Below are 16,264 nucleotides of genomic sequence, written 5' to 3' on the forward strand. Positions count from 1 at the left end.
GAAAGACGGGGCACCACGAAAGAATGTTTATAGAGATGTTATCTTCCGAATAAACTCTTAAAGACCTAGTAATCTTTTACATCAATAGCAGTCAATATTTAATCGTCACCTTGTTTAGTCTCATCTGAAAGTTGTAAATTCTTGGTTATCTTCACGAACCCTGGTGTCACGTTCCTGACCTTATTTCCTTTGTTTAGTCTTTGTTTAGTTGGTCAGGACGTGAGCTGGGTGGGCATTCTATGTTTTGTGTTTCTATGTTGGGTTTGTTGTTTGGCCTAATATGGTTCTCAATCAGAGGCAGGTGTTTGTTATTGTCTCTGATTGGGAACCATATTAAGTTAGCCTGTTTGCACTGTTGGTTTGTGGGTGATTGTTTCCTGTCTTTGTGTACTGCACCAGATAGGACTGTTTTCGGTTTTCACATTTATTGTTTTGTTGCTTGTAGTGTTCACGTTATATTCTTTATTAAATCATGTTGAACACTAGCCGCGCTGCGTTTTGGTCCTCTCTTTCATCCCAGGAAGAAAGCCGTTACACCTGGCTAACAAGTTGAATCAGCAATACAAAATTTGGTTAAATATTTTTTTTACTAAATACCTAAATAATCACACAGAATTACATATACACAGAATGTATCATACATTGATTACAAATTATGTCATAAAGGAAAACGTCCTTAGCGGACAGAACAGATATGACAGCTGGTTACACAAAGAAAGGGGGTGGGGTTTTGAATGAAAGAGCGGGAAGACTGAGGAACAAAGGGAGAAGCTATGTCTCTATCGGGCCGTAGGCAGCTACTCTATCGTAAATACAGTATCTTATGCATTCTAAATTACCGCCAATTTGAAAAAGGAAAATGCAATAAATATTTACTCTGAGCTGCGCTTCAATCGGTTGGTCGTAGATGTGAGGCCGGGTTGTCCTTTGAAGAATGTCTGATGGTAGAATGGATACTTGGTAGTACCGTCGTATTGTGGTAGAACAGATACTCTGTCCGTCCTCTCCTAGCCCTCGTCTACAGCTGCTGCGCTAATGCGACGGCTAGGAGGTATCACTTCTTTAGTGAATAAGAGTTCAAAGTTCATACCAAGTTGCCATGCTATATGCCCATGCTATATTCTGGCTAGTATAGTTAAAATGCATGCTTCCGGCGTGTAGGTCGTCACCTTCACATTGAAATTTGATGCTAATTTTGTTAGGTTGGCTTAGTTCTGTAGGTGGTCTTTGTCCTTTCAACGTGGGGACCTCAAGTCCATACGTCCTTGGAACAGGTTATTATCCGAGCCCTTTTAAAGTAGGACCGTGGCCCTAACGTTCTCGGAACAGAAAGTTTCATTTTCGTCAAGGGGCTTATATAGGATTGGGAGAGGGGGCCGTGTTTCATAGATTTACACCCAGTGTCTGTTCACATGGGCGGGGCCTCTGTGTGAGCAGAGTGGTGTTCTTCTGACAAACCGTTCTCTCATTAAGAAGCTAAAATTACATTTCATCTTTTCACAAATAGTTTCTTATTTAAACATTTAAATTGCACAAATTGCATTCCATGTGAATCTGATAACTAGAATGTGTCGACTTTCCAAGATACAGTTTATGTCATCCTGTCATTAGTAATAATGTCTCAGACAACAACTAATCTGAGATCATATTCATTAAGTACCAACGCATATTTTCAACTGGTTGGATTACCGAAATATGGTTCCGTTTCCCATCTTTTGATGTCACCAGACTCTCCATGTTAACAAAGGGATTTTCAAGTCACATCGGTAGAGTAGAGAGAGGAAAAAGGGGAAAGGTATTTATGGGGATCATAAATCTCCCCCATCAAGCCAACATCATGACACCCTCATCCATACCCATACATGCAGTCAGAACTGCCGCTAGCGTGGGGCCCTAAGCAAAAGTTTGTTGAGGGGCATCTCCATTGCTTAGCAAAATACTCTTGACAGCGAAAATAAGATTTAGCAATTCGTTTCATGCAATTCTACTCATTTTGCCATGGGGTGGAGAGAAATGTTTGTAGTTTTGAATATACTATATGAGTGAGGGTGACTAACAAAATCAATGAGGGCAACCCAGTTGGTAATTCAACCATGATTGCTACACGTTTAGATAGCTGGCTGCTAGACTAATTTTCCAATCGATTTTTTTTTTTTTGATTGTCATTCAATCAATCAAATGTATTTATTGAGCCCTTTTTACATCAGCAGATGTCATGAAGTGCTTATACAGAAACCCAGCCTAAAACCCCCAAAAGTGAGCAATGCAAATGTAAAGTCAGTGACGGACCTAACAAGAGAAAAACTGCTGATGCACAACAGAAGTTTGAAATTGCACATTGTGTATTCTACTATTCTAACTCTTAACAGTAAGTTAAGGCCCAGACTGAGTTCCTAATAAAACTAAACATTTTGTTGTTTTGAGGGAAATTGATGCGCGGGCCTACTAAAGGTAGACCACTAATCAATTAATCATCATCAATCGCTCTGGTACAGCTTGTGTTCAGATGATCAGCATGTATTGCTTGTGTTTCTCAGGTCATGGTTTGGATCCATGGTGGACGATTCATCATGGGCTCTGCATCAACATATGATGGTTCTGCTTTGGCTGCATACCAGGATGTGGTTGTGGTGCTGATCCAATACCGTTTGGGACTGCTGGGGTTCTTCAGGTAAGACTGAACCACTACTGAACCGCACACAATTGGAACCAACTTTTCTGCAGCCGTCATTGACAAATATTTGGCACAACACCTTTAATTTTTTTTTCTTTCTTACAATACAAAAATAAACGAAGACAATAGACAACTTAACAGTTACGTACATTCATTTATACAGACATTAATGACATCACACTTGCTCAGACCAACATGTTCCCACCGTATCCACACCCATGCTGCCCATCTCGTAATAATATTTTCTCTCCTTCCTCATCCTTTGCATGTCTCCAGTGCTTGTAAAATTTTATGGCTTCAAATTTTACTATTTTGTTTGTCTCTCTAGCCCAGTAGTTTTCAATATTTAGATAATAATGCATTTGATTCATCCACTGTCCTAACAATGGAGAGTCATTAGATTTGTTTCTAAATGATTGACGAGAAAAGTACAGTTGTAAGGTTCTGTATTTATTTTCTTAGTCAACCTTGTGTTCTGTTTCTTTGTGTTCTTGAACGTAGCCCTGTCTTTCATTTTTGTTCATTGGTTTCACCTGTGTTAGTTACTCACCTGGTCTCATCAGCTCCTTATTTAGTTCAGTTCATTCTGTTTGTGCCTTTGTGAGGTATTGTTCGTTTTGACTCTACTAAGCCTTTTCCTAGCTCGTTTGTGAGAACCAATAATAGCCTTCAGTCCTAGTTTTGATTCACTTGCCTGTTTGCCTACCTGTGTATGACCATTGCCTGCCTGTAACCACGATTCCTTCCTTCTGTGAAGGTGTATTAAACACCTACCGCGCTCTGCGAGTGAATCTACACCTTTTTCTCATTGAGTGTTCACTACAACGGTGCAACCCAATGGGGTATCTTTCCGCAGCCTCATATGCCATGTCTTGAAATATGCAGATAGACGGATTAAAATAACGTATATTGTAAAACTTCTAACAGCCAACTTTCTACCTCTGCCGATAATGTTTTGACTTTATAGCACTCTCAGAAGGCATAAATCTGCCACGATCGTTGAAATGAGCAGACCGAGATGCAGTGTCTATTCCATCCTTTATTTTGGAATAGAAAACAAAAAGAACAAAACGAACAAACGAAACGTGAAGCTCAGAGCAGTGCTCACTATACCTAGACAAGATCCCACAAAGCACAAAGGGGAAATGGCTGCCTAAATATGATCCCCAATCAGAGACAACTATAAACAGCTGCCTCTGATTGGGAACCATAACAGGCCAACATAGACACACAAACACCTAAATGACCCACCCTAGTCACACCCCGAACAAACCAACATAGAGAATAAAAAGCTCTCTATGGTCAGGGCGTGACAGTACTCCCCCCAAAGGTGCGGACTCCGACCGCAAAACCTGACTCAATAGGGGAGGGTCCGGGTGGACATCTACCGTCGGGGGTGGCTCCGGTGTGGGGCGAAGTACCCACTCCGCTCGTGGACACGTCATCGGAGGAACCGGACCGTGGCTCGTCGCCGGAAGAACCGGACCACGGGTCGTCGCGGGATGCTCCGGACCGCAGACCGTCGCTGGAGGCTCCGGACCGCCGATCGTCGCTGGAGGCACCGGACCGCCGATCGTCGCTGGAGGTTCCGGACCGCGGACCGTCTCAGGAGGTTCCCGGACCGTCTCAGGAGGTTCCCGAACCGCGGACCGTCTCAGGAGGTTCCCGGACCGCGGACCGTCTCAGGAGGTTCCGGACCGCGGACCGTCTCAGGAGGTTCCGGACCGCGGACCGTCTCAGGAGGTTCCGGACCGCGGACCGTCTCAGGAGGTTCCGGACTGTGGACCGTCGCCAGGAGGTTCCGGACTGTGAAACGTCGCCGGAAGCTCTGGACTGGGACCTACCTGTCGCCGGACGCTCTGGACTGGGAACTGTCGCTGGAAGCTCTGGACTGGGAACTGTCGCCGGAAGCTCTGGACTGGGAACTGTCGCTGGAAGCTCTGGACTGTGGAGGCGCACTGGAGGCCTGATGCGTGGGACCGGTACAGGTGGCACCGGGCTGATGACACGCACCTCAGGGCGAGTGCGGGGAGGAGGCACAGGACGTACTGGACTGTGGAGGCGCACTGGAGGCCTGATGCGTGGGACTGGTACAGGTGGCACCGGGCTGATGACATGCACCTCAGGGCGAGTGTGGGGAGGAGGCACAGGACGCACTGGGCTGTGGAGGCGCACTGGAGGCCTGATGCGTGGGACTGGTACAGGTGGCACCGGGCTGATGACACGCACCTCAGGGCGAGTGCGGGTAGGAGGCACAGGACGCACTGGGCTGTGAAGGAGCACTGGAGACACAGTACGTATGGCCGGCCCAGGATATACTGGGCCGTGGAGGCGCACTGGAGGTCTGGAGCGTAGAGCTGGCACAACGCGTCCTGGCTGGATGCTCACTTTAGCCCGGCAAGTGCGGGGCGCTGGCACAGGACGCACTGGGCTGTTGATGCGCACCGGAGACACATTGCGTATCTCCGCAAAACATGGTGCCTGACTGGTCCCACGCTCCTCACGGCGACTGTCTTGCTCCAGACACCAAAACATCCACTCTACCTCATCACTCCGCTCAATTATCTCACAATACTCCTCGCTCAGTCTATCCCAACATTCCTCTTCGCTCTCAGACTCGCCCCTCGGCTTCGCCGACCAACCCGTGTGCCCCCCCCCCCCCCCCCCCCCCCCAAAAGAATGTGGGGGCTGCCTCTCGGGCTTCCTTCGTGGTCGTGAACTTCGGAGTCGCCGTTGATCCTCCTTAGCTGCCTCCTGCGTCTGCTTCCATGGAAGGCTTTCGTCTCCTGCCATTTTCTCCTCCCAAGTCCAGGATGTCTTCTCCTCCTGGCCACGCTGCTTGGTCTGTTTGTGGTGGGATCTTCTGTCACGATCATTGGAATGAGCGGACCAAGATGCAGCATGGTATGTTTCCATCCTTTATTTTGGAATAGAAAACTAAAAGAACAAAAACAACAAAACGAACAAACGAAACGTGAAGCTCAGAGTAGTGCTCACAGGCAACTATACCTAGACAAGATCCCACAAAGCACAAAGGGGAAATGGCTGCCTAAATATGATCCCCAATCAGAGACAACGATAAACAGCTGCCTCTGATTGGGAACCATAACAGGCCAACATAGACACACAAACACCTAGATGACCCACCCTAGTCACAGAATCATTGAGTCACTGTTAGTTTTACACTTAAGACATGACTCTGCTGTCAGTTGGATAGGCTTTAATGACCAATGGGTTTTCAGTATCAACACCAGTGGTGTAAAGTACTTAAGTAAAAATACTTTAAAGTCGTTTTTGGGGGAATCTGTACTTTACTATTTATATTTTTGACAACTTTTATTTTACTCCACTACATTCCTAAAAAGTACTAATTACATTTTGAATGCTTAACAGGACAGGAAAAGGGTCTAATTCACGCACTTAAAGAGAATATCCCTGGTCATATCTACTGTATCTGATCTGGCTGAGTCACTAAACACAAATGCTTTGTTTATAAATTATGTCTGAGTGTTGGAGTGTGCCCCTGTCTATCTGTAAATACAAAAAGAAAAAGAAAATCGTCCCATCTGGTTTGCTTAATATAAGGACTTTGAAATGATTTATAATTCTACTTTTAATAAAGTATATTTTAGCAATTACATTTACTTTTGATACTTAAGTATATTTAAAACCAAATACTTTTTTACTTTTACTCAAGTAGGATTTTACTGGGTGACTTTCACTTGAGTCATTTTCTATTAAGGTATCTTTACTTTTACTCAAGTATAATAATTGGGCACTTTTTCCACCACTGATCAACACTGTAAAGTTAATTTTGGTGGCATAGTTAATGAGTGTATTTGATGTCTATTTCACCTGTTTTGGGTCTATGTTGAAGACATTATTTGATTTCCCATCTCTTCCATACAGCACAGGAGACAAGTATGCCCCAGGGAACATGGGACTACTTGACCAGGTGGAAGCTTTGCGGTGGGTCCAGGAGCACATCCACAACTTTGGGGGCGACTCCAAGTCGGTCACCATATTTGGAGAGTCTGCTGGTGGAGTGAGTGTATCGTTACTGGTGAGGATCCACACACACACAGAAGCGCGCACACACACACAGAAGGGCACACACACAGAAGGGCACACACACAGAAACGCACACACACACATATACACACACAGATTGTTTGTGCTGTTGAACAGGCTTTAAAAATATATTTTTTCTGCTAGCTTCATTCACCGTTGTCTGCTGGTCTGTTCCATCGTGCGATAGCTGAGAGTGGTACTGCAGCTATGGACGCTATCATAAATTCCGACCCCCTGTCTGTAGCCCAGGTATTTTCAAACTCTTTCTCTCCACAAAAAAAAGGTAAACACTGTCATAGGTATACATCACACCATCAATTTTTCATCACAACCATGGCAAGTGATTATTTTGTTTGTGTCATAGATGGTGGCAACCATATTGGGCTGTAACAGCAGCAACACAGAGCAGATTGCAGACTGTGTGGAGAAGTTGACTGCTGATGACATAGTTAATGTTCATAAACAGGTGAGATGTCCTGGACACCAGAACTATTTGAGCACTGTTCTCTGATATAAAAGCCACAACAAACTTTTAGGCTCAGTTATATTAGCTTTTTTTTTGTTGTAACTCAGTCAGGGTCTCTGCTTACTATTGAGAGTTGGAATAGTAGAATACACCAGGTGCCATTTTCTCTTGTTATGCCAGTCACTGACAGTCAACATTTTTAGATTGATAGTTAGTCTAGCCAGTTATCTAAACTTGTAGTAATCATGGCCGAATATCGACAAAGGATTTTGTTAGTAATTTTCACTCAGATATCACATTAACATGGCATAAGTCATTACAAAATGTGTAGAATTGCTGGAAATGTACTTTAAAACTAAAATATTTATCTCCACCATCAAGAGAGGGCCACCAACATATTTTGCCACAAGGTGTGAAGCCCCACAACCAAATCTTGCTTAGGGCATCCAAAAGGCTAAAGCCGGCCCAACATAGCCTACAGTGTTTTCCAGCGAGCCATGTATGTGAGCGAGTACTGAGCATAAACCTTCCCCATTGGCGTACTGCTTGAATGCAGTGTGATTTTGCACTTTTTAACTGGCAGCCCCTGAATAACTATGTTCTCAACATTTGTCTTTTTAAAGAACCAAATGTTGCGAATTGGTGTGACTGTTGGCGGGCATTTCTTGCCCAAGTTGTTGACTGAGAGTTTCCATAACCATGAGATGCACAAGTTGCCGTTTATGACGGGCACCAATACTGACGAAGGTTGGCTACTGGCAAACGTAAGTCAGCTTTGAACATGTATTTCAATATGTATAACAACTGAATATTGGATGTGACTTGGATAACACTTTAAGTTAAGAACATTAAGTTAACAACAGAAAGTTGTTCTTTCTGCTAATTAGGGACGGTTTCAACACATATAGTAACAGCTTTAGGCCATATTAACATGTTATAAATCGTTCTTTAGCAATTGCTTTTCAAATGCATAGGAAAGTAGTAATGTTTTTATTAATATACAAGTGGTATGAGGGGAAAGTCACTATTTCACTTTTGTAATAACAAAAAACCTTCCACTCGTACTGTGTAAAATGTTAATACAATGTCGTTACTAAGGAGAGCAACACATGTTTAAAGGGATAGTTCTGGATTTTTGCAATGCCCTTTATCTACTTCCTTAGAGCCAGAAGAACTCGTGGATACCATTTTATGTATCTGCATCCAATATGAAGGTACATAGAGGTAGTTTCGCAAGCCAATTCTAACAAGCATGTTAGCTGTTCCCATAGACTTCCAGTCATTGCGCTAGAGCTAATTAGCAACTTCTTTCAAACTGCATTGAGATGCATAAAAATGGTATCCACAAGTTCATCTGACTTTGGGGAAGTAGATAAAAGGCCTCATTGCAAAAATCCAGAACTATCCCTTTAAGAGTGACAATGTAAAGTGTCACTGTGACTTGATTTTAATTTTCCAATTGCAATGGTTGAATGTTGTACTCCTTGTACTCCCTAGATGATGGCACCTCCTGGTTGGGTGGATGGAATAGACCGGGAGCAGGTCATGCCTCTTTTGGCATTATGTTACCCTGATGTAAGTATATGCAGTCCCACCTGCCAAGAAATTGCTCAGATGAAATGCCTCATTACTGATTACAATACATTCTGTGGCTACACTGAATGGTCTTTGTCTCATTCAGCCCAAGGATCAGTGGATAACTGAGCTGATAGCAGATGAATACCTGGGAACCTCTGGAGATCGGATTAAAAACCGTGATGGGTTCATTGAGCTGGTTGGGGATGCTTTGTTTACCATTCCTGCTCTTACGACAGCAGGCTTCCACAGAGGTAAGCTCAGGAGTCAAGGACATTAAAGTGGATGTAGATGTTTCCTCACCCTGAAAGTAGTCAATGGGCCAGGAGAAACTCTAATCCAAGCCGCTACAAACTTAAACTAACTTTAGTCACTGCTAGATAAAATCAATGGAAGTGATAGGGGGAACTGTCCAATATTCTACATTTCATCATGACCAAATCAACAAAACTCAACTCCATCTGACATCAAATTCAAATACATTTTTATTGGTCACATACACATATTTAGCAAATGTTATTGCGGGCGTAGTGAAATTCTTGTAAATCAAGTTGGAAAATCCTGAACTTCCCTTTTAATCTATTAATTATTAGAGGTTCAAGGAGCTAAACTGGGTGAAACCCTATTGTATTTGTTGCCGTTGATTGTTATTAATCCGGTTCGGACTAAATTTGGTGAAAAAATACAAATTCCCGTGAGATAATAAGGCCTAGGAGGATGCAGCCCTGCATGATGGTAAAGAGTCATGGGACACACCCTCTCACACAATGCCATGCCAATTGGCCACATGGTGGAGCTATAACAAGCAATTGAAAATGCACTTATTTTGGGGGGGGGGCCTCCCGGGTGGCGCAGTGGTCTAAGGCACTGCATCGCAGTGCTAGCTGTGCCACCAGAGATTCTGGGTTCGAGCCCAGGCTGTGTTGTGCTGTGTTATGTTTCGGAGGACGCATGGCTCTCAACCTTTGCCTCTCCCGAGTCCGTACGGGAGTTGCAGCGATGAGACAAGACTGTAACTACTACCAATTGGATACCATGAAATTGGGGAGAAAAAAGGGTAAAAAAAAGAAGAAAATGCACATTTTTGAAAGGTCTAGAGTCCTGAAATTTGGTACATTGATCCGTCTCATCACATTAAACAAATTTGCCTCAAGAACCCAATATGATGGATTTTTAAAACACTTAACTCCTCTGGCACCAAATGACCGATCTGCACGAAACTTGATATATAGCATCTATGGACCAAGGTTAGTCAAACAACATGGCCGCTACTTACCATTAACATTAACAAGGTAGTTGTCTGGCACATAAATGCATATAAATCAGACACAAATATTCTAATTGTAACAAAACTTGATACACATGTTCCAAACACTATTAAGACTCAACATAAGCACGCACATTGAGATCCACCATAGAGTGGCGCTATATCTCTTGATCTATTTGACTCTGCGATTCCATTTTTCAAACATGCTCAGGGATGTGAGTCTAGGTTTGAACTTATGATGGCGCTGTTGGGACAGGAAAAAATAATCATGCAAGCTCATTTGCTTATAGTGGCCATGTTATTTAAGGTAGAGTCTGGGGGAAAAAGACGTGCGTCTATAGAAGCTATATACCACATTTGGTACCAATTCGTCCAGTAGTTCTGTAGAAGAAGACGTTTAAAGTAGTCAACAACATAAAAAATAGTCCAAAATACAGGTAACTGCCGAAATAAAGGAAACACCAACGTAAAGTGTCTTAACGCGTTGGATCACCACGAGCCGCCAGAACAGCTTCAATGTGCCTTGGCATAGATTCTACAAATGTCTGGAACTCTATTGGAAGGATTCCTCCACGAGAAATTCCATCATCGTTTTGTTTGAAAACGCTGTCTCAATTGGGTTGAGATCTGGTGACTGAGACACACACACATACTTTAAACCCCCTTATGCTCCTGTGAGACCCTTCTTTCAAAGTCTAGCCATGGTATCCAAAAGAATGGCCAACTGGACATTTTCATACATGACCCTAAGCTTGACGGGATGTTAAGAAACTCAGGAACCACACCTGTGTGGAAGCATCTGCATTCAATATACTTTGTGTCACTCATTTACTCAAGTGTTTCCTTTATTTTAGCAGTAACCTGTACATCAAAAGCATATTGCATGATCTGTTAGATTTTGAGTTCTGATATTCGGCAAGCATGGTAAGAGTAGAGAAGTAGCTCATCCTAGAGTGATGTGTCCAATTTGTCTTGATTGTGGGGCCATAGTTCGAACCGTGCCATGGCTGCTTGCAGTTATGTTTCATCAATGTTCTTAGTTTGTCGAGATGGTTGTGTGCAATCTTTCCATAATTGTTATTGTCTTATCCCACCCAACAGATGCAGGTGTGCCTGTGTACCTGTATGAGTTCCAGCAAACTCCCAGCATGCTTAAGAAGATGAGGCCGAGTTTCGTTGGGTCTGACCATGGAGATGAGCTTATGTTTGTTTTTGGATACTGCTTCACAACATCACATGTTACAATTGATGGTAAAGAAATACTCTACCAACTCTACCTGCAATACCCCTGATCTTTGCCATAAATAATGTACACTATATATACCCTTCAAATTTGTGGATTCGGCTATTTCAGCCACACCCGTACCTGACAGGTATATCAAATCGAGCACACAGCCATGCAATCTCCATATACAAACATTGGCAGTAGAACGGCCATACGGAAGAGCTCAGTGACTTTCAACATATTGCCTGCAATCTCAATGCTGTGCGTTACAACAAGCTCAGACAACAAGCTCAGTCCGATGATGCTGTGACACACCGCCCCAGACCATGACGGACCCTCCACCTCCAAATCGATCCCGCTCCAGAGTACAGGCCTCGGTGTAACGCTCATTCCTTCGACGATAAACACGAATCCGACCATCATCCCTGGTGAGACAAAACCGCGACTCTTCAGTGAAGAGCACTTTTTGCCAGTCCTGTCTGTCCAGCGACGGTGGGTTTGTACCCATAGGCGACGTTGTTGCCGGTGATGTCTGGTGAGGACCTGCCTTACAACAGGCCTACAAGCCCTCAGTCCAGCCTCTCTCAGTCTATTGCGGACAGTCTGAGCACTGATGGAGGGATTGTGCGTTCCTGGTGTAACTCGGGCCGTTGTTGTTGCCATCCTGTACCTGTCCCGCAGGTGTGAATTTCGGATGTAGCGATCCTGTGCAGGTGTTGTTACACGTGGTCTGCCACTGCGAGGACGATCAGCTGTCCATCCTGTCTCCCTGTAGCGCTGTCTTTCACAGTACTGACATTGCAATATATTGCCCTGGCCGCATCTGCAGTCCTCATGCCTCCTTGCAGCATGCCTAAGGCACGTTCACGCAGATGAGCAGGGACCCTGGGCATCTTTCTTTTGGTGTTTTTCAGAGTCAGTGGAAAGGCCTCTTTAGTGTCCTAACTTTTCATAACTGTGACCTTAATTGCCTAACATCTGTAAGTGTCTTAACGACCTTTCCACAGGTGCATGTTCATTAATTGTTTATGGTTCATTGAACAAGCTTGAAATAGTGGTTAAACCCTTTACAATGAAGATCTGTGAAGTTATTTGGATTTTGACTAATTATCTTTGAAAGACAGGGTTCTGAAAAGGGGACGTTTATTGTTTTGCTGAGTTTACTAACTCTGAATTTTTTTCTTTCAGCCTTATGTACAGAGGAAGATGAACAGCTAAGCAGAATCATGATGAGTTACTGGGGCAACTTTGCTCGTACAGGGTAGGATCTTGTTCTATGTTTTTAAAACACATAGTTTAAACAAAAATAATAGGTAACAGTTATAGGTTATTAACTTCACTGTGTGTGTGTGTGTGTGTGTGTGTGTGTGTGTGTAGGTCTCCCAACGGGGTCGGCCTGGTTCAGTGGCCACAGTACGGACCAGAAGGAGATTACCTGGGGATAGGGCTGGAGCAGGTACCTGGTCAACACCTGAAGAGGGACCGCTTCACCTTCATGACAAAGATCCTCCCTGAGAAAGTGCATTTGGTTCAAGAGAAGATTAAGCACAGCGAGCTGTAAGGCTCACCTCAAAAGTTTTTCATTTATCAACTCAGACTGTTAACTGAAATCAAACTTCAAATGTACAGTATTATTGCTAACAATTTAAATCTGCATGCATTGCATGATCATGAGCACAGTGTACATGACCTAGAGCACGATTTAACAATAATTTGGATGCACTGAATGTATGAATAGAATCTCAGATGAACTTTTAAGGAAACATTATTCTACAGTGAGATACCTCATTGATCCTTAAGTTGATTTTATAGCATTTACATGGAGAATTTCCAAATTTGACTGAATAAAACTGACTGTTCATTGACTGTTCATTTTTCAACCCATTGCTATTCACTGGAATTATTTGAAGGGGCTCTAGTAGTAGCGAGCATGACATGCCTTGGATATTTTCTGGGAAAATAAATCTACAAACTAAACCCCAAAATGACAACGTGAAAACAGGTTTTTAGCAACAAAAAAATGTGCACATTTATGTAGATAAGGAATTTCTGTTTTTTTATTTTAATAAGTATTCAGACCCCTTTTCTATGAGACACGAAATTGAGGTCAGGTGCATCCTGTTTCCATTGATCATCCTTGAGATGTTTCTACAACTTGATTGGAGTCCACCTTGGGGGGGGGGGGGGGGGGGGGCAATGCAAATAGTCTGGGTAGGCATTTGAATAGATGTTCAGGCGTCTTATGGCTTGAGGGAAGAAGCTGTTTAGAAGCCTCTTGGACCTAGATTTGGCACTCTGATACTGCTTGCCATGCAGTAGCAGAGAGAACAGTCTATGCCTATGGTGGCTGGAGTCTTTGACAATTTTTAGGGCCTTCTTCTGACACCGGCTGGTATAGAGGTCCTGGATGGCAGGAAGCTTAGCCGCGGTGATGTACTGGGTCGTATGCACTACCCTATGTAGTGCCTTGCGGTCAGAGGCCGAGCATTTGCCATACCAGGCAGTGATGCAACCAGTCAGGATGCTCTTGATGGTGCAGCTGTAGAACCTTTTCAGGATCTGAGGACCCATGCCAAATGTTTTCAGTGTCCTGAGGGGGAATAGGTTTCGTCGTGCCATCTTCATGACTGTCTTGGTGTGCTTGGACCATGTTAATTTGTTGGTGATGTGGACATCAAGGAACATGAAGCTCTCAACCTGTTTCGCTACAGCCTTGTCGATGAGAATGGGGGCATGCACTGTCCTCCTTTTCCAGTTGTCCACAATCATCTCCTTTGTCTTGATCACATTGAGGGAGAGGTTGTGGTCCTGGCACCACACGGCCAGGTCTCTGACCTCCTCCATATAGGCTGTCTCGTCGGAACATAGGTGTTCCTTTTGTCCAGTTGAGAAAGGGCAGTGTGGAGTGCAATAGAGATTGCGTCATCTGTGGATCAGTTAGGGCGGTATGCAAATTGGAGTGGGTCTAGGGTTTCTGGGATAATGGTGTTGATGTGAGCCATGACCAGCCTTTCAAAGCACTTCATGGCTACAGACGTGAGTGCTACGGGTCGGTAGTTATTTAGGCAGGTTACCTTAGTGTTCTTGGGCACAGGGACTATGGTGGTCTGCTTGAAACATGTTGGTATTACAGACTCGGACAGGGAGAGGTTGAAAATGCCAGTGAAGACACTTGCCAGTTGGTCAGCGCATGCTCGGAGTACACAGCCTGGTAATCTGTCCGGTCCTGCGGCCTTGTGAATGTTGATCTGTTTAAAGGTCTTAATCACATCTGCTGTGGAGAGAGCGTGATCACACAGTCGTCCGAAACAGCTGATGCTCTCATGCGTGTTTCGGTGTTACTTGCCTCGAATCCCTTGCGTCCCTTTGTGTGGAGTAAAGGTGGTCTAGAGTTTCTTTCCCCTCTGGTTGCACATTTAACATGCTGGTGGACATTTGGTAAAACGGATTTGTTTTCCTGCGTTAAAGTCCCCGGCCACTAGGAGCGCCGCCTCTGGATGAGCATTTTCCTGTTTGCTTATGGCGGTATACAGCTCATTGAGTGTGGTCTTAGTGCCAGCATCGGTCTGTGGTGGTATTTAGACAGCTACGAAAAATACAGATAAACTCTCTAGGTAGATAGTGTGGTCTACATCTTATCATGAGATGCTATACATCAGGCGAGCAAAACCTCAAGACTTCCTTAGATATCGTGCACCAGCTGTTGTTTACAGATATACATAGACCGTCACCCCTTGTCTTACCAGAGGCTGCTGTTCTATCCTGCCGATACAGTGTAAAACTCGCCAGCTGCATGATATTCATGTTTTCGTTCAGCCACGACTTGGTGAAACATAAGATATTACAGTTTTTAATGTCATGTTGGTAGATTCATCTTGCTCGTAGATCATCAATTTTATTTTCCAATGACTGCATGTTTGCCAATAGAACGGACGGCAGTGGAGTTTTACTCGCTCGCCTACGAATTCTCAGAACGCAGCCAGACCTCCTTTTTCTCCGTCTTCTCTTCACGCAAATGACGGGGACAGTTGACAGTGCATGTCAGAGCAAAAACCAAGCCACGAGGTCGAAGGAATTGTCAATAGAGCTCCGAGACAAGGTTGTGTAGAGGCACAGATCTGGGGAAGGGTACCAAAACATTTCTGCAGCATTGAAGGTCCCCAAGAACACAGTGACCTGAGCAATTGGGGGAGAAGGGCCTTTGTCAGGGAGGTGACCAAGAACCCGATGGTCACTCTGATAGAGCTCTAGAGTTCATCTGTGAAGATGGGAGAACCTTCCAGAAGGACAACCATCTCTGCAGCACTCCACCAATCAGGCCTTTATGATGGAGTGGCCAGACGGAAGCCACTCCTCAGTAAAAGGCACATGACAGCCCACTTGGAGTTTGCCAAAAGGCACGTAAAGACTCTCAGACCATGAGAAACAAGATTCTCTGGTCTGATGAAACCAAGATTGGCCTGAATTCCAAGCGTCACGCCTGGAGAAAACCTGGCACCATCCCTACGGTGAAGCATGGTGGTGGCAGAATCATGCTGTGGGGATGTTTTTCAGTGGCAGGGACTGGGAGACTAGTCAGGATCAAGGGAAAGATGAACAGAGCAAGCTATAGAGCGGTCCTTGATGAAAACCTGCTCCAGAGCGCTCAGACCTCAGACTGGGGCAAAGGTTCACCTTCAAATAGGACAATGCCAAGACAATTCAGGAGTGGCTTCGGGACAAGTCTATGAATGTCATTGCGTGACCCAGCCAGAGCCTGGACTTGAACCCGATCGAATATCTCTGGAGACTTGAAAATAGCTGTGCAGCAACGCTCCCCATCCAACCTGACAGAGCTTGAGAGGATCTGTAGAGAACAGAATGGGAGAAACTCCCCATATACAGGTGTGCCAAGCTTGTAGCATCATACCGAACACTAAAGGCTTTAATCGCTGCCAAAGGAGCTTCAACAAAGTTCTGAGTAAAGGGTATGAATACTTATGTAAA

The 16,264-nt window shown here is 44.3% G+C and overlaps 1 protein-coding gene across 1 annotated transcript in view; it reads left to right on the forward strand.

The window, feature by feature from the left end:
* ces2b (carboxylesterase 2b) overlaps positions 1–13,158 on the forward strand; it is a 38,953-nt gene extending 25,795 nt beyond the window's left edge. Inside the window, exons 16-25 of the mRNA XM_071416473.1 lie at positions 2,538–2,671; positions 6,584–6,737; positions 6,890–6,994; positions 7,110–7,211; positions 7,835–7,975; positions 8,709–8,786; positions 8,893–9,040; positions 11,155–11,304; positions 12,467–12,539; positions 12,656–13,158. Coding sequence (XP_071272574.1) covers positions 2,538–2,671; positions 6,584–6,737; positions 6,890–6,994; positions 7,110–7,211; positions 7,835–7,975; positions 8,709–8,786; positions 8,893–9,040; positions 11,155–11,304; positions 12,467–12,539; positions 12,656–12,839 — 1,269 coding nt within the window. The 3' untranslated portion in view covers positions 12,840–13,158. The remainder of the gene's footprint in view (positions 1–2,537; positions 2,672–6,583; positions 6,738–6,889; positions 6,995–7,109; positions 7,212–7,834; positions 7,976–8,708; positions 8,787–8,892; positions 9,041–11,154; positions 11,305–12,466; positions 12,540–12,655) is intronic.
* The last annotated feature ends 3,106 nt before the right edge of the window (positions 13,159–16,264 follow it).

Source organism: Salvelinus alpinus, chromosome 9 (assembly GCF_045679555.1).
Source record: "Salvelinus alpinus chromosome 9, SLU_Salpinus.1, whole genome shotgun sequence".
Taxonomy (NCBI): Eukaryota; Metazoa; Chordata; class Actinopteri; order Salmoniformes; family Salmonidae; genus Salvelinus; species Salvelinus alpinus.